We start from the raw sequence: 19,023 nt of genomic DNA on the forward strand, positions 1-19,023 counted from the left end.
CTGTGATGGCAACTATTTTTGCTATCTTAAGCTTCAATGTGGCATTATGTCGCTCAACCAGGCCTGCAGATTGGGGATGGAAGACCGCGTGGAATTTCTGTTTCACACCCAGCCCCTTTAGGATGAGTTGGATAACCTCGGCTACAAAGTGGGGGCCATTATCGCTCCACAAAATTCGACAAAGGCCGTATCGGGGGAAGAATTCTTTCAGTAGTACTTTTGCAGTTGTCATAGCGGTGTTGTCGTGGGTTGGGTAGGCCTCCACCCACTTGCTGAAGGCACACACAACGACAGGTACGTACTTAAAACCTTGGCACCTTTCTACCTGGACATAGTCCATTTGTAGGACTTCAAAGGGGTGATTGGGAACCCCAAACCCTCCCCGGGGTACAGCAGTTCCTTTCCCAGGGTTGTGTTGGAGGCATACTAGGCATTGTTGGACCAGACGTTTGGCTGAGTCTGGGATTTTGTCGTTGTGCCAGACTTTGGAGATGAGTTCGATCATGGGGGCAGACCCTATGTGTGCGGGGGAGTGTGCCATGGTCAGCATGGGGATCAAGTATGAGTCGGGTAGCAACCATTTGTTCGAGTCTTTAGTTCGCCAGCAACCGTCATCGTCCTTCAATCCCACCTGGGCCCATTCAGTTAATTCGTGTGGTGTGCTGGCTAGTTGGATATCCCTAATCGTTTCCCTAGCATCCTTCCATTTCTCAGTTTGTGACCTGGTCACGTACATACGGGTCGTGGACCTATTCTCGGCTGTGGTTCGGGCAGTAATGTCAGCTAGTGCATTTCCCTGTCCTATAATGTCTGTCACCTTCTTGTGCGCCTGGCATTTGATCACGGCCAGCCGTGTGGGGAGGAGGACTGCTTCGGTCAGGGCAGAGACTAGATCTCCATGCAGGATGGGTGTGCCGTGGGAAGTCAAGAATCCCCTCTCTTTCCATAAGAGCCCAAAGTGGTGAACTACCCCGAAGGCGTACTGACTGTCTGTGTAAATGTTTGCGGTTGTCCCTGCTGCCAGGATGCATGCTCGTGTGAGGGCAATTAGTTCCGCCGCCTGTGCGGATCGCTGTGTGATGCGGGCTGTCTCAACAACTGTTCGGGCTGTGGTGACTGCATAGGCAGCTGAGGTGGTGCCATCGGGGAGCTTGATACATGAGCCATCCACCCACAGTTCTCCGTCAGGGTCCGGGAAGGCAGTATCCCGGAGGTCAACCCTACTCTTGGTCTGTTCGTCGGTGAGGGTCACGCAGTCATGTATAGGGGACGCATTGGGGTCAGCATCAGGGAGAGGTAGTAGAGTTGCTGGATTCAGAGTGGTGCATCGCTTCAATGTGATGTGGGGTGCAAGCAGAGTTAGTTCGTAACCAGTCAGTCGTGCGCTAGTCAGGTGTTGGGTCTTGGTTTGGTTTAGGAGGGTGTCAACCGCATGGGGTACCAATACTGTGAGAGGGTTCGAGAGCACGATCCCCTCACTTTGCCGGATAGAGACAGCAGCGGCGGCTACTGCTCGAAGGCAGGCGGGCAAAGCTCTGGCTACAGGGTCAAGAGTGGCAGAGAAGTAGGCACAAGGGCGTTGTTTAGTGCCTATGGACTTGGTTAGAACAGACAACGCACATCCCTCCCTTTCGTGGGTGTAGAGGGAGAAAGGTTTAGTGTAGTCTGGGGTTCCTAGGACTGGGGCCGAGCAGAGGGTGTCTCGTAATTCTTTGAAGGAGGATTGGCATTCGGATGTCCAGGGGAGGGGGAAGGGGACATCTTTAGCCAGCAGGGAAAGCAGAGGTTTTATGATAAGACTGAAGTTTGGCAACCATTTTCGACAAAAGGAGGTGAGGCCTACTAGGGACCTCACTTGCTTCTGAGTTTTGGGAACAGGGGTTTCTAGGATGGTCTGAATTCGGTCAGGGGTAAGTTTTCTCCCGTCTTTGGATAGTAGGTGGCCTAGATATGTTACTTGGGGTTGGCAGAATTGCAATTTCTTCCTGGAGACCTTGTGACCGTTCTCCGCAAGGAAGTGGAGGAGGTGAATGGTGGCTGTGACGGCAAGTGGAGTGGTGTCGGCCGCCAAAAGAATGTCATCGACGTACTGTATTAACACCACTCCATCGGGTAGTTGGACTGCATCTAGTTGCCTCTTGAGGGCTTGGCTATAAATGCTGGGACTCTCAGTGTAGCCTTGGGGTGCCCTACAGAATCTGTACGAACGGGCTTTTAAGGTGAAGCCGAACAGGTAGCGGCTGTCTGGGTGGATGGGGATGGAAAAGAATGCGTTCTTGAGATCAATAACGGTAAAAGTGGTGGCAGTGGACGGAATCAGGGTGAGGATGGTGGTGATGTCTGAGACCACGGGGTACTGAGGTATGACTACTTTGTTAACTTCTCGTAAGTCAACAATAAAGCGGTATGCTTTCTCATCCCCCTCGCCTTGCTTTTTTACAATGGGTAGGATAGGGCTGTTGCAAACATTACTGACTACTTCTTCTACCACTCCTGCATCGACTAGGGACTCGATGATTTCCACCAATGCCTTCTCGCCTTCGGGCGATATCCGATACTGTGGGAGCTTTGGGAGCACTGCGTCCGGTCGGACGGTTATGTGTACTGGGTCGATCACCATGCGCCCTACATCTGAGTCGGTTTTAGCCCATAGATGTGAAGGTAACGTGTCGAGTAGGGACAGGTCAGCATCGGTTATAGAGAGCATACGCCGTGTGTGACAAGGTCTGAATGGATCTGGGTTATCGTGCAGGATGACTCGAACTCCGTCTGGGGAGCATCTGATGGTAGCCCGAAAATGTTTTAGCAAATCAAGTCCCATAATAGCATCGGGGGTGTTGGAGGAGAGTAGAAAGGTCGTGTCAGTGGCGTTATCTTCTAAGTCAAAGGAGATTGGTGCTGATAAGGGGTTAGTGGAGGGCGTTCCATCGAAGCCTATTGAGGTTACATGTGAGCCAGACAAGGGTGCCCTAGGAATCAGTCGTTTAGATAACGCACTACGTGTCGCCCCAGTATCTACCAGGAATGGAGACTTGGTGCCCAAGACCTTAGCAGTGACATAAGGACCTTGCTGGTCAACACGGAGTTCGACTGGATCCCTCCCTTGTCCCTGGCGGTCCTATGCGAATTCATGGGTGCTTTCGTAGTCGGACTGCTGACACTGGTTTTGTCGGGGGCGATCAAAAGTGTTTGGTCTGCCTGGCCTGTCGTTGATGGCGTCGTTCGTGTACCCTCGTCCCTGTCCTCTATTTCTGGGGTCATATGCTGTGTCTCTGGGGTCCCTATTTTTGTTCAATTCCAGAAGGACCGGGCACTGGGATTTCCAGTGTCCGAACCCTCTACAGAACGCACATTGGTTCCCATCTAAGTCTCTCCGTCCGTTGTAGGGTGCAGGTGTATGGTCTCTAGGGGGTAGCTTTCTAGGGGCGGTTGGTTGGTAATTCCCTTTCGGGGGTTCCCTTCCTATGGTCACCCCTTGCAACTGTGCTATCATTACCCTCTCCTTCAGTTCCTTTTTCTTTCTCTCGGACGCCCTATCGTTCTCATTCTTTTGGTTTTCGTAGTATTGGGCCATCTGGAGGATTGCTGCGGGTTTAGAGGCTGCCCAACTACTCTCGCTGGTCTGTAGCTTCTGGGAGACTTCTTGTGACAGACCCTTCACATAATTCTGGACAAAGAGGTGATGTCAGGTTGCAGTGGTCATGTCCTGGCCACTATAATCGGAAAACACAGTCTCGAATCGAGAGAAGTATTCAGACACATCCTCCTGGGGTTTCTGGCGACAAGCCGTCACTATCGACCAGTCTACCTTTCTTTCTGGGATTAGAGTCTTTAATTTCTGTACAATCTTGTCTGGGAGCTCCAATATGGCTTTCGGGGGTTTCTGTCCCGGTTCTCGCTGTTTATCTATGGTATCGAGTTGTACCCAGGTATATCCGAACGGTTCAGCGTGGTCAACTTTCCGGATTTGCTTCCACACATCAGCCGGCAGACATAATCCGAAGAACAAGTCGATATCTGCTAAAGTCATTATTGTTGAGCCTAAGGCTGTACCTAGTTCGGTGTAGAAGGCAGTCGGGTTCTTTCTTAAGTCGGGTAGAGTTTTTCGAAAGGTCAAAATATCTTGTCGGTCCCATGGCTGGTAGACCCAATTATATACAACCCTTCCCTTCGCATCTTGGTGGTTGATGTCGTCATGAGTTCCCAGACCTCGTGGGGGGACCCAGTAGGGGGCGGCCTCTTTGATGGGCATCATGGTATCAGTCCTTCCTTCCTGGGGCTTTGTTGCTATGGGGGTTTCTGCCTTAGTGGCCTGTCTGTGTTCTTTAAGGTGTCGATAGACCTCGAGTGTACGAGTGAAGAGGTTCGTCACATCGCCCTCTCCTTCTTCCCCAATGTCTACCTTCCTATATAGGGCCGCTAAGCCTTCGGGACCTTTATCGTGGTACCTATCCTCATATGTATTCAGGGCGTGATAACAGAGTCGCACGACAAAGTGTCGTCTGCGGCTGTCGGCATATGAGTTATACACGTCTGTTATATACTCCTCACTTTCCTTTCGCTCCACCAGTGTCCCTACTATCTTGTCGATTCCTGCTCGTTCCTCCCTTGTTAGTCGATTCATTCTGGTGGAATCTTTCTTTCTCATCTCAGGGTCATCCAACGTTATTGCCGACGTTGTGTTCAGTACAAGAGGCTCGGCCGGCGCGGAGGCCGTGAGGACCGAGGCCCCTGTACTGCTTTCGCTTGTGTTTAGGGGTTGTGGGTGTTGCACTACCGATTGGGAGGGTGCGTATGGAGGGGGCATGTAAATGATCGGGGGACCTAATAGTAATTCATCATTCGTCCGTTGCTTAGAGGACAACTCAGGGTAGAGCATAGAGGGGGTCCTAACAGCGTACTGGCCTGATGTTTCGGGCTCCTGTCTTAGTTTAGTTTCCCTTCTCACCTTTATCTCTTCCTCTAACTTTCTAGCGGCAAGGTGAGCTGCCTTTCGTAATTCCTTTTCTGCTTTTACCTCTTCCCTCTTTTTCCGTTGCGTTGCTTCTTTGCGCCACATGCCGATACTGTCAAGCATAGTAGGCGTCGTTTTATTGCTACGCAGAGCTATTTCTAGCATTTCTATCTTATGGTCGTCGAAGGATCCCATCAGTGGCCACTGACTCTCGGGGTCCTTCCTTGTATATTTATGCCATAGCTTGCTATAAGCTACGGCGACTAGTCCATATTTAGTGAACATGTCCTTATTAGGGGTGCCTTCCAGTGGCGCCGGATGGTCCACCTCTAATAAGCGGTCCGGGCAGAACCAACTACCAATCAGTGGGGAGAAGATAGGCATGACGGGTTTCAACTGGGACAAAAGTCAGCACTACCTATCTTTTCACTGCTTGCAAAGACTAGACAGAATATCTCTATTCCTCGTTATTTGTAAGCAGAGAATACCTCCAAAGAACCAATATCGAACAACTAGTGTTCGGACAATCAATCAATCAATCAATCAATGGGGAGATAAAGATAGGCACGACGGGTTTCAACGGGGACAAAAGTCTGCGTTACCTACCCTTCACTATTTGCAAAGACTAGACAGAATATTTCTATTCTACGTTATTTGCAAACAGAGAATATCTCAAAGAGCACTATTCTTCAAAACAATCAATGTTCGGACAATCAATCAGTGGGGAGATAAAGATAGGCACGACAGGTTACAACGGGGACAAAAGTCTGCGTTACCTACCCTTCACTATCTGCAAAGGGAGAGAGAGAGAGAATTTCTACTCCTCCCCGTTTGTAGACAGCGAATATCTCAAAGAGAACAATCAATGAGCAATACTAGTATTTCAGATAATCAATCAATTATTTCGCAATTTGTCGTGTTTCACGACCTTACCCGGACCGCGTGGACAGTTTCTCGTCTTCCGCCTCCAGCGCCCGATCGTCCTCTACTTTCCGTATTTGCCGTGGCACTCCTGATGGTTCCCAGTCAGGACCGTAGATCACTCGAGAGAGGTCTGCTCGGAACCAGTGAAGTTCGGATGATCGGCTGCCAGACGAGGGTCTATCGGGCAGGAGCTCTCCCGATCGTTGCAGTCGTTCACTCTGTCGTCAGGACCTCTCCCACTGGATCCACGTGTCGCTGATGGGCCCCACGTTTGGGACGCCAATTGTTAAATGGTAGCGGCAGTTTCAGTCGATAACCCTTCAAGTATTGCCCGGCGGCAATCGCCTCTCATACCATTCGATAATTTACCAATGAAAGAGGCAGGCGCCGGAGACTGGAAGGCAGGAAACAAAGTTTTTATTCCGTCGGAGCAGAACACATCAGATCAGACAGCAAGGTATCGTCACGAGGTGCTCTAACTGCATCTCTGAGGCCTCGCCTCTTATACACAGGTTTATGACTTTATTGCAGAGTTAACATACATGGCACATTCTTGAGATTGTTTTGGAACATGAAAGAACATCCTCGGAATCCCCACTTCGAGCTCGTTCCCACACATATCTACAGTGGAAGTCCCCACCCCCTCCACAGTAGGAGATGGCTATCACACAGCTGGACATTCCGCCAATTCCCGGGGGTGGGTGCGACCGGCCGGGTCTCAGGGGGTAGGGGCTTTGATCTACTGTAATCCCTTTGATGTGGGGTGTTTCCCTTACAGTAGGGGTAATAAACTGCATCCGCAGGGCTAGGTGATGGCCTGGGATCGGTTCGGACAATGGGGCGCAGAGGAAGGGGGTTATCAAAGAGATGCATGACCATGTATGGGATGTCGGTCAGGCGTGGGATGTGGTTCTATGGCAGGGTCGCGCAGAAGGAGAGGGTTTATGGCCCGTGTATGAGAGAGCGGGGGTGGCCGGCGCGCGGGGGATGCTTGCAGCGCCAGGGGGACGCGCTGGCGATCGGCAATGAGCAGGGAGAGACCAGGGTGCCTAAAATGGCTGCCGTGCGCTTTCCTGTGTGTCGCGCTGGGGAGAGACAAGATGGCGCAGATAATGTTCAGTTTGCAAGCTAAATTTCCACAGCACGACTATGCACAGCATGTAAATCTACAGCACTACAGGCCCCAAACAGCTGCCTCCTGGGTTAGTAACATTTTCCTTTCCTGGCAGACCTATGGTTCTTTCCATTAATTCATCCCTTGCCATTTCAAGTCCCATCTTGGCCTAGTTCTTGGGGAAGTTTATTATCAAACCATCTAGCCATCCACTGAATCCCGGTTGCCAAATAATACAATTTCAGATCAGGAAACCCCATTCCACCCTCCAAAAACTGAAGTTTTTTGTGCTTTCAAAGCTGTCTACCTCCAGCCCAACTGAAGTCCCCCAGGTTTGTCTATAAGTCCCTGAACCAAGACCTTGGTATCCATATGGGTTGATTTACTAAAATAATAAAGCACCCTTGGAAGCTTTCCCATTTTAATCAACGCAATGCTGTTCATGACTGAAAGATGTAGAGTTTGCCAGAAGTCAGTACTTCCTCTTAAGTTCTGTATTGTGACTTCTTAGTTGCTCGCCATCATATCTTCAAAGGCGTGGCCTAGCCCCCACTCCTAAGTATCAAATGTGTGTCATCACCACCTAAGACTCCTACAGGCTAACATTTCAGGTCCCAACTGCCTATTCAAGGCCATGAGGAAAGCTCATGTTTACAACCAGTTAACATGGATGCTGGATAACTCGCCAAACTCCTCTAGATGTTTCACTGTGGGTTCAAGGCCCTCGTTCCTGTTCCTCAAAAATATTAACAGGTCGCCAACATATAATGATAGAACATGTGGTCCATCCAGCATGAAATACCTTTCTGATTTCCTTTCTCAGTTCCTCAGAAAAGGGTTCTATGGGCAAGGCAAATTAACATTGAGGAAAGTGGGCAACCTTGCCATGTACCCCAATAAATTGGATATGAGGAACAAATCACCCCACTCGTTATGACTCTGGTCTTGGGACTACAGTACAGAAGCCGAGTCCATTAGATCCTGTTTTTGCATAATAAATAGAGGGTGTCAAACAACTTTTCTAGTTCAATCGCTAGGACTATGGCACTGAGTCATACATCCTGTGGCGTGTTGTCTATTATTCTCATAAAGTGTCTAATATCAATGGCCGTGTTTCTTGTGGGTCTGAAACCATTCAGTTCCCTATGTATTAGTGATGTCCTGTGCCTGTGTCTCATGGCATAATACTTTGCTCAAAATGTATAGTCTACGTTCAACATTGACAGGGGCTTATAGGATGGCTGATCAGCTAGGTCCGTGCATGGTTTAGGAATCCAGATTCAGTGCTCAACTTGTAGAGTCTGGGAGTGTACCTATATCCAAGGCTACTGAATACATTTTACACATATGGGGCATTAGAATGTCAATGTGTGTGATATAGAATTTGGCATGCAAACAATCCATAACAGAGGTGTTCACATAAAGCTACCAGGGCCTGTTTAATTTCTCCTTCTGTTATGAGGTTCCTCAATAACTCAGCGGCCTCATCTGTGACCATCAGGAGAGTCAACCTGCCTAAGTAGGGGAGAAAAAGCCTCTGCACTAACCTTATACAATTTACAGTAATACTCTCTGAAGGACATGTGAATACTAACTTGGTCCTGGAATGTCTATGTGGTGTGAATTTGAGTGATCGCAAAACAGTGGAAGGGTGATACACCCAACCACACAAAGAGGCACCCAATCTCCTTCTGCATATATGCAGCTAAGTATGTCCTATAGGAGAGACACCACATTCTCTCAACCACTGTGGTAAACCTCCCCAGCAAATTTAATAACCCCTGGTTCTTATCAAAGTTTCACTGTTTCTGTTTCCAAGTCCCACAAGGACTTATCCATTCTGTTCAGTTCCATGGTCACCGTTTGTCATTCTCCCACAACTCAACCAGTACAGTGACCACTTATCACCGTTTTGAATGCTTCTCACTCAGTGACCGGGTTATTAGCCGTCCTTTGAGTTTCATGAAAATAATTCGTATTTGAGTCTCCGAGTGATTCTTGGAGCACAGAGTTTTCCAGGGCCCACCCCTGTAAGGCGCCAAGTGGGAATTGTCGTGGCTGGCAATCAATTTTAAGAATCAGCAGGCTGTGGTCCGGCAGGCTCCTCCCCATATTTGCCTGATATGCGGCTCAGGCTGTGTGTTCAGATCTCAGAATATGATTAAGAGAGGCATGAATGTCTTGTACTTGTGAATAGGATTATTCTCTCCATATATCCACACCCACCAGTCTGAGAACCATTTCAAGAAACCCTTAGCTATTCTCAAGGGCCAGGCAGCCGACTGTGTTGGTAATGATCTATGTAAGTGTTCATTTTGGACACAGTTATTGTCTTTCTTGATCACCATGGGGTCTGAGGGCAATTAGCTAATCTGAAGGAGACTATATCAAGGAACTGCAGTTGGTTAAAAATTAGGTGTATAGAAACTCCCTCATTGCCATTCGACGTGTCATGTAGCAGCATATAGCACCCCGTGTATGCATTCCTGCTTGTATTGCTGTGAAGGGTATCCCGGGGCACACCCAAATCAGGGCTTCCCTGGAATAGTCAGAAAAGGCTGTAGCAAATACTTGGCGCCGCCATCTGACTTGTAGTTGGACCACCTCTTTTTCAATCAGGAGTGTCTTCTGAAGAAAAATCACTTGTGCGGCGTCTCTTTGGATAAGCATGAATCTTTATCGTTTGGTAGTGGAACCCACTCCTCTAACATTCCAAGTAAAGAATGTGTAATTGCTCGATGTGGGCATTACAACTCCACTAAGTTCTCCCTAAATATTAATACCTCCAACCAAGTCTCCCAAAAGGATAGTTTTTCATTTTGTTTGACCCAACGCTCCATTTTCAAGGAGTTAAAATATTGTAACCAGTTTGTTGGAATCATCAAAACTCAAAACAATGAAGTTCAAAACTCCCATTCTCCAGGACTGAGACACAATTGTGCCCCGTCCAAACCTTTCCAACATCAAACTTCTAAAATTGACTCCCACCCATGGGTGTTATCGCCAGGTAGGAGATGTAAGAGGTCATGGCCTGTCCCATTTTAACAAGGACGCTTCTCTCAGCCTGGCCACCAAAAATCCCTGCTTATGAATATGTTAATTATGTGGATAATGGAATAGTCTAAAATCTCTCCACCAGCCAACCCACCAACCATGATAGTTGAATTGTGCTGCATTGTAGCACATTTTCCACTACATGCAGCCAGTTCACTCTGTACATGGTTGCAAGTCATCCATCAGTGGTCTGCGGTGTTATAACTGGCATCTCATTGCCCTTAGAATCAGAATTGTCTAAAGTTGAACTTTCTTCACTGTAACTGGTGACAGATGATTGTGGACTGACACCGCCTTCCTCTAACCTGCCCTCTCAGCCTTCAACTGTTGCCTCGAGGGGCATTTTGCAGTACCGCATTCAATCCGTAATCTGTGCCTCTATCGATGTTTATGTTTGGGTCTTTGCCAGGTCCCATTGTCCTTTCCAGCTTTTCACTCCTGAAGCCAGTCCCAGGCTTCAGAGGGTTCAGTAAAGACTATTGATGTTCTATCAGTCATTAACTTCTGCTTGGCAGGTATCAGCACAATGTATTGGATCCCCGTTTCCCTCAAAGATGTCTCGACTTCCAGGAATGAAGCTAGTTTGAATTGCACAGTGGCTGTATAGTCTGGAAATATCAGCACAGATATGTTTTCTGTTTTGAAGGGGTCATTTAATCTAGCTTTCTGTAGAATCCTGTTTCCTTCTGGTAATGCAACAGCCTTGCCAACACCGGACGGGGAGCACCAGAAGGTCGTAGGTCTTTGGGTGGCACTTTTGTGCACTGTCCAATTCCATTGAAGCCACCATCTCAGTTGGCCAATTCTCACAGAACAATACCCTGTATGTCTTCTCAATGCCTTCAGTCAGACCCGCAATTCTGATGTTGTTCCTGCGGTTTTATCCTTTCGAGTCTTCTGCCCTATGTTCTAAAAACCTTACTCCCTCTGTTAGATCCAGTAGCTGCATCTGAACTGAGGCTGCAGCTGGGTGCATTTCGCTGATGAGAGTCTTCTGTGTTTTTGACTGTGTCTTAAAAGCTTTTGTTGGTACCTGCACAGTAGGTCCAAATCAACAGTAACAGTTTCAATCTTAAACTCCAGGGTCTCTCCTAAAGGCGAAAACTTGCCTAAATTTCCTCCCCCACCCCCCACTGGAGGATAGGCTTCTAGAATATTATAGGCCATGCAAGGCAACCTCCCTCACATACCGCAAACTGATAACCACCCCCCAGACACCCTCATACAGCTGTGGGCAAAATGAGACTTTGATTTGGGTGGACTAGAGGATGACGAATGGGCATAAGCACTTACCTCCCCTGGGGAAACCGCGATCATGGTTGGGTTCCACCTTGTGCAACTTGAAATCCTACACAGAGCCTACTTCACTTATTCAACATTAGCCAAAATGGGAAAGTGCAGAGTGATACTTGTTGTAGACGCTGTGACCAAAAGTGGACCTTCTTCCATACCATCTGGGGATGCCTTGTCATACTCCCCTATTGAGAGGCAATTGTAAATTGTATAAATACCCTGTGTGGGGCAACTATTCCACTTAACGCTAAATGGTGTCTCCTTAATACTGGGAAAAACCATCCTTAACCACATGAACAAAGTCTTGATGACACTAGGTCCAGTGGCGGGAGGGGACTTTTGAAAGTTTTGGGGTGTAAAAGTGGCTGTCAACGGAGTGATGCAAACAACCAAGTCCAATTGCCATTTGAGGGATTCATGATGGTAAAATGATGCATTTTTCAACAAATGTTGATAAGGTATTTGGTTAAAAAGCGCAACCAATTGTGAGTTGCTAATTTTTCAATGAAAATGAATTTGTACAGTCAGGAAGCATTAATAAGCAGTTGTGCAGGCCTTGGCCCCGTCTTCCCACCATCAGCAGGGTGTGCAAAATCTGGACAGGTGCTCATTTCTTATACTTCGCATTGAGAGACATGCTGCTACTACAAAATAAACATTTTGTGGAAACAATGGAACTCTTTGGTACTGTGTTATGGCTGGGTATTTAACAAAATACCTTTGGAAACAAATAAAACTGTCTGCTACGCTAGTGTGTCGGCCTGTGTGCCCTTCACAGCCATGTCTAGTTAAGGTGCAGAAAACCTCAGAAAAGAATCTGTACAGGTGGAGTACATATGAAGTTGAGAGAACTGTCTCATCAATAAATTAAAATAAACAAAAACCTTGTCACTAGAAGACAAGAAAGAAAGGAAAATAGACTGTTTAAAAGATTAAATACTGTTACACGAGGAAAACAGACAATGGTTGGCAAACACTCAACTTGCATGCCGCAGTCAGTCTGGACATGCCGCAGTCAGTCTGGACATGCCGCAGTCAGTCTGGACATGCCGCAGTCAGTCTGGACATGCCGCAGTCAGTCTGAACATGCTGAATGGCTAATGAATTGCCCAACACACCCGCACACACACCACCAGGCGGCTCTCGGCAACAGTGCTCTCTTTCACCCCCTCACTGCTCCCAGTGTTGGTAGCCATTGTAAAATAAAATACGGTTTAGCTTCTTGCGGCTTATTGTTATCCCAGGTGTTTTTACAAAATCAAAGTCATCAGGCAAGGATGCAGTTAGAGGTATGTGGCATAACGAAGTACGCTAAATGAAATATTTTAATATTTAGTGTACTTGTTCATGGATGCCAGCGTAAAGAAAGTGAAATCGACTTCCTGGAAACTGTTGTACAAATCCTTATATTGTGCAGTGCAGTGACTCAATCCAATATGGCCCCTGTTTTAGAGAACGCATCCAGTTATGGCGTCCAGCTAACCTGCTGAGTGCCCACCACCTTCCCAGCTCAGCAAAGAGCTCTTGTGTGATGCACAACTATTGGAAAGCGATTTAAGATGTTGGACGGCCTTCTCTCTGCAGAGGTGCTTGGCCTTCTCGTCTCCCAAGCAGGTGAAATCGGTCAGGATAATGCAGGTACAGAAAAGCAATGCTCCCCTCAAGGAATTCATCTGCAACTCAAACAGGCGTTGAGGACCAAATACCGCCCTCAAACCATACTGCCTCTCAAAAATACGTGTTTAACCCAACTCTCAACACTGTCTTTTGTTCAGAGAAAAGTGTTGAATTATCGCCATTAGTGTATTAAGAACAAAGAGGCGAGTTTTAAATATCAGATGTATGTTTTTTTATTTGAACGACGTCAAAGTGCACTTACCACAATTTCAAAAACTAAGCTACGTAGCATAATGTGGTGTCCTGGACTTTCCAGAATGAATGTTCCTGCATAGTGCTAATATCGGTAACCGCCACTCCCCGCTTACCAGTAATTAGTCGTGCTGTGCAAAATAAACAGTCCACACAAGTTTTTTGTTGGAAAACAGTTTGCCTCAGGTTTATTACATACAAGGAGTATGCCAACTTGGTGGGTTAACTTAGGGGTGATTCAAGGGCAGGCAGTGGTGACTAACCTAAGCTGCCCTTCCCACATGATGAGCCAAACTGCACCGTGGCCAATCCAATTGATGCTACCATTTATGTGGGGATTATCCACCTTACATATCATGGACCACCAGTCCATACCTTTTACTCACGCCTTTTTAGTGGCGGAGCGTAACCAGGCAAGCCCCTGGTTGTTCTGGCTTACAACCGCCCGAAGGACTATCGGGGCGCCATCATTTTCAACCAGGGTCCTGCCGTAAAGACTCCTGCGATTTTTGCATAATGCACCCTTATTGTGCTCCTGAAAGGGTACCCCCGTACCAGTCAGCCTCCGGATTGCCCTGTAACTCTGCCTACAACGTGTCCATCGGGAGACAAAGGGTGGCCAGTGGGTGGGGGCAGGTGTAAATACCTGTCCCCAGCCCACCACGCACCGGAAATGATGCCGCAGAGGCAACAGACCTAGTGGGGGCTCCCAGAGAAGAGGGTCCCCGTGATAAGGTGCGAGGAGGTGCCTGAAGCGGCACTAAGGGGGCCGCCCTCTTACTGGGCCCACTGTGTGCACCGCGGGCAGCCGCAGTCCCGCATTTCAGCTGCCAGAGAGTGAGAGAGGCTTCCATAGATATATTACCAATCACTGTGTGGCTTCAAAACAATGCCACACGGTGATTGGTCATGTTATCCAGGTCTCCTGCTCTCGCGTTGCGGATGGAGCCTGGGCTGTGGGAGTATACGGCCTATAATGGTAAAAAGCATGAGCGGCGCAACACAATTACTTTGGTCAGGCTAATCCTACGCTCCATAGGAGACTAGGGAGCTGCATATGTGTTCTCCCCGGCTCCTAATGCAGCATGGATTTGAGAGGCTTCAAGGGTGCATGTCAGGCTGGACATGTCAAAACAACCGTCCAACCATACATGCGCACTTCAGATGCAGTGCAGTCTCTTTGCCAGCATTGGCCCCGCCCTGAAAGACACCACCTGACCAGCACAACAGAAACCGCGTTAGGGCACAGGAAACAGATAAACTAGTGAGTTTATTTATATTACAAATATGCATGCGTGGCTCACAGCAGGAGGCGGGGCAACTCCCTAATGGAGAAACCGCCCCTGACTAGGTCTGACAATAGCCAGGCGCAACATAGCCTGGTGCTGGTGGGTGGAGATGGTACCGCGTTTGAGAGACTGGAAGAGCGATATGAACCTATAGGCTGCCCCAAAAAAGTGGGAGAAAGTATGGGGCAAGTGAAATGAACATCCTGGAGGACATTGTGTTTCTTCCTTGCAGGTTGGTGGTGGGCGGGAAAAGGGTGGATATTCGTCAGATCTGCAGTATCACCGTGGGCATGGCTTGATGTGCAACAATGACGAAATGTGGTGCCATCTCTTATTTTTTTGTTTCAATAAAAAGAACAAAACAAAAACCATTGAAAAACGGACTCTCCATAGTTCATTTTCTTCTTATTTCCTCTGCGAACCAAGGTTAGTCCTATTGCTATCTTGTCACTAACAAGGATTGTTATCTGTTCATTAAAGTCATTGGGTATTGGGCATCTTCTGCGAGGAATTAGATGTCACCCACGGACCGCTGAATTGTTTTGAAATTGAATATGTTTAATTTCGTGTGAGAATTGTTATATTGAATCTTTTCATCATGCTAATAAAAGTAATCTCCAACCAAAATGTGCCTACAAATGCTGGTATGTTGTGTGTTTTTCAGGAATCCATATTAAAAGGCAGGTTTGCACCGTCTGGCCGAATTGAAGGTTTCACAGCTGAGATTGGAGCCAGTGGGTCCTACTGCCCGCAGCATGCCACCTTACCTGTCGAGGTCACCTACTTCGACATCTCGGAGCACAGCGTGCCCTCACCCTTCCTGGTATGAGAGTCGGGGGGTGCTAGCTTGCCATGGTGTGGTGTGGTGTGGTGTGTGCTTGCAAGTGAGCTTTGTGTGAGTCCTGTTAACAGTGAGTGAACTACCTTTCGGGGTTATTGAAGAGCAGTTCTGTGGCAGGCACATTCACATAACATAATAAAAGGGGCATCAGGGGACCTGGGTGTAGATTTCATTTGTGACACTATCCCTCCCTATGGGAGGGTTACTGTCACAAGATAATAGACAATTTAATTATAGCTAATTTATTTTTAGGTAATGTAATTATTTTTTAGTAACAGATGAGAATTGGGGTACCACACAATTTGTTTATGAATGTATCACCCTAGCGTATCTTGTCTCCTCTATATTTCCTCCAATAGGAATGAGTTTTCTTTTTATTTATTTTTTCGACTTCTTTAGTTTTCAACTTTCTGTATGTTTGCTGAACCGAGAGGTTGCACATCACAAAATAACAAACTTGTAAATGAATTAACATGAGATATCCACCTTTTGGCTGGGATGGGCCACAACAAAGAAGGCTTTATATTTTGAAGACTTCTCTGCAAACAAAAGCCTTTAGGTCCCTATAACAAAAATAAATACTGGGGGGGATGTATTCTTTGAGTTAAAAATAAACTCAATGTGACTTCAAAGTAAAGGGGTCGGCCGTGAGTTTGGGTAGGGCTTTGGGTAAGGGTTATCGTAAGTCTTGAGAATTATGATCACTTCTGGGAGCATTGTTAGGGTAATGATAAGGTTTAGGTTTCAGGTAATCAGGAATTTGAGATGGGGCTGGTATGGGTATAGGATTTAAATTTAATTCCTATTAAAGGATTTTCTATGAAGCTGTGCTACTGTAGGTTATCTCATGTTCATTTTAATTTTTGTTTTTTTGAGTCTTCCTAGTGGGTTCTTCATTAAGTTACTTTTTTTTTAATTAAAGTTTTGTTTATTCCAACATAGCTCTTCATTAGTTGGCCAGCCTGCTGTCGCATAGCAGACAGAGGCTTCACTAGAAGACCTGAAGGGACCAGGAGGCCCGGATGTGCTATTTTTACATCTCGCCTACTAGACAGCTTCTAGCTGTCTTGTTCCTAAAGACCTCTTGTGGACTATAGCATAAACTGGCAGTGGGCTTATATCCCGCCTCTTGCTTACCATTGGTTGGCTTTATTGTTACTCTCATTTGCTTACTACTTATTTGATGGCTTGCTTTCCTCTTCTTATGCTTGTCCCTCCTCTGGAGCATATCCCAAAGCCTGCAACATCTTATCTCTTCACATCAGAGCTGCATCCTCAGTTCTTGAATTCTGTAAGAAACTGAAGACATGGCTCTCCACCTAGTCTTGGTCCTGGCTCGGTCCATACCGCAACTTCATTTCAGCACCGGGATACTATCCCGGGTGAGTTGTGCACTCTACAAATACCCACAACATATCCTATTTACCAGCATTCTGATTGACAAATTGCTCACAATTATGGAACTACTTTTTTTTTTCTTTCAGCATTACATGAGTGTACATATTTTCTAGCTCGTCCCTCATTTGCAGCTACAAATACCCGTTCCATGTTACTCCTTCACCACACCCTCCACTTCCCCCAGCTTGTCTATTGCTTTTCTTTTTCATACATTTTGATTATTTTTTTTCTCCCAGGGCTTTAAGTGACTTAGTTGCTCCCTTAACCCACTCTCTGGTACTTTTCCCCATATACTCCCCCACCTGCTCCTTTGTTGCTTTACCACCTCATGCTAACCTTTGGATAGAAATTTAATTTTATTTTTTTATTTTTTATTTACCGCTCCAAAAATCGTTCTCAGTTTTGAATTGGTAAAGAAAAAAAGAAAAGGAAGGCTCCTGTATGCATGGTGAATAATGCACGGACATACATCATCAGACACAACTGCGTAACGACGCAGCCTCCAGATGCAGCAACATCAGCTCAGCTGATCTTTTTTTTCCCCAATGCTGAAGAGCATTAGGAAAACTCAAAGGCAAAAGGGTGAGACCTATTGGCTTTGTCAATGGTTCTTTCCTCTATATACTTGTTAATTCCGTCTCTCCCTTTTCTTGTTAATTGGTACCTTGACTCACACAAACATGCCTGGTTATTATTTTTCTAATTAAACTGAAAAATACCTCAGACCTACAATCCAAACTGATTTATTTTGTCTTTCAGAATATAAAAGTTTGCTATAAAAATCATGGGTGTAGCTTTCACTTGTGACACTAACCCTCCCCCTGCAGGTCTCTGATAGCTCATAGATCCGTTAATTATGTTCGAGGCACGTGTGGCTTTAGATACACATGCTTGGCATACTCCTACCATCTAGTGTTGGGCCGGATGTGTGCAAGTTGTTTTTCTTCGAAGGAGGTCTTTTGAGTCACGAGGTATGGTGCCTCCTCTTGGTAACAGTGCACATGAGCATTGACTCCTTTGTTAGATTGTTAATTTTCCTTCTTCGGGTTCGGACGTGTATTACTATGCCCTGGTTCGAGACTGTTTTCTGGATCCTTTTGGTGCCCAATCCACTCTACCCTCATCGGTGTTTCTAACGTGTTTTCCTTCCTCGCATGTCGAAGTTCGGAAGACCTTCATTCCTCCAGTCAGTACGTTTCATTTACGCCCTTCGCCCATTCTGGATACCCTTTACTCTCATTCGAGTTCATCAATGATACTCTGCTAATGTAACGGACTCCATTTTGATTCTGCCCCTAGTGCCATTCCAAGGATCCGCGGACCTACTGTCACAAGGTCTGCAATCTGTGCTTTTTCCCCGAGCACATAGAAGAAGATTATGAGGCCTGTCGATCCTTTCGATCAATAAAACCTGTGCAGGACCTTCGGGCATGGCTCAGAGAGATGTAGAGACGTGAAATCGAACACCCGCGCGATCTCTTCGGACAGGAAGATGTCGAACAAGAAGAGGAAGATCTTGAGGTCTCTGCGGCTGAAGAAGGAACCTTTTTGGTTGGAGATTCAGACTCCGACTTGGAGATCAATTTGGAGTCACACAATCTGCCGCCAGGTCAAGGTGCTGTGAGTACTCAAAACCCCTCACCTGCTCACATTAAAACTCTTGGTTTCAACAAAGCAAAAGGCTGCTGGGCTGCCACTGCCATCTGGCCATGGTCGGCACCGAGATTCAGCTTCAGCTGCCCTGCCCTTGAGCTCTGCACCGAAAGCACAGATAAAGCCTTCCGGTTCCACACCGAGATTGCAGGAGAGACTCGATCCAAAACAAAAACAGATCCATATTCATCCAGTTACTGGCTGCATCATTAAAAAGACTGCGTCAGTGCCTTCTACTAAGCGCCACAGCCCTTGAAGAGGCCAAGCCATCCGCGGCCAGCTCTGTCACTTTGTAGGCATGCCCACTAAGCATGCAGGTCTCAACAAAAAAACTTGAGGGATTTTTTTCTGTTTGCTCATCTAAGTAGTCATTTGGGCGGAGAAGCAAGGAGGGAGGGTAACACTGGGGGTGCCGAGGGGTATGGGTCGGGTTGGCTGAGGAGCATGGCAACAGGAAAGGGTGCACGAAGCATTAGAGAGGGCATAAGGAAGAAGCACATTAGGTGGGAGCAAAGGGAGAGATGGGAATGTGGGGGGATCGTGGGGGAGAAGCACACAGATGGCGAAAAAGCAATGCAGGGGTGGGATAGACACTCAAGGGCATGGGGGAAGCACAAGAGCAACGAAAGCGCAG

The 19,023-nt window shown here is 47.0% G+C and overlaps 1 protein-coding gene across 5 annotated transcripts in view; it reads left to right on the top strand.

Annotated features, from left to right (window-relative positions):
• The window catches only part of ATOSB (atos homolog B), a 416,415-nt gene that overhangs the window by 323,060 nt on the left and 74,332 nt on the right, over positions 1-19,023 (top strand). For all 5 annotated transcript variants that reach the window (XM_085628134.1, XM_085628132.1, XM_085628131.1 and 2 more), the window contains one exon: positions 15,162-15,320. In XM_085628134.1, coding sequence (XP_085484260.1) covers positions 15,162-15,320 — 159 coding nt within the window. The remainder of the gene's footprint in view (positions 1-15,161; positions 15,321-19,023) is intronic.

Source organism: Triturus cristatus, chromosome 2_1, assembly GCF_964204655.1.
Source record: "Triturus cristatus chromosome 2_1, aTriCri1.1, whole genome shotgun sequence".
Taxonomy (NCBI): Eukaryota; Metazoa; Chordata; class Amphibia; order Caudata; family Salamandridae; genus Triturus; species Triturus cristatus.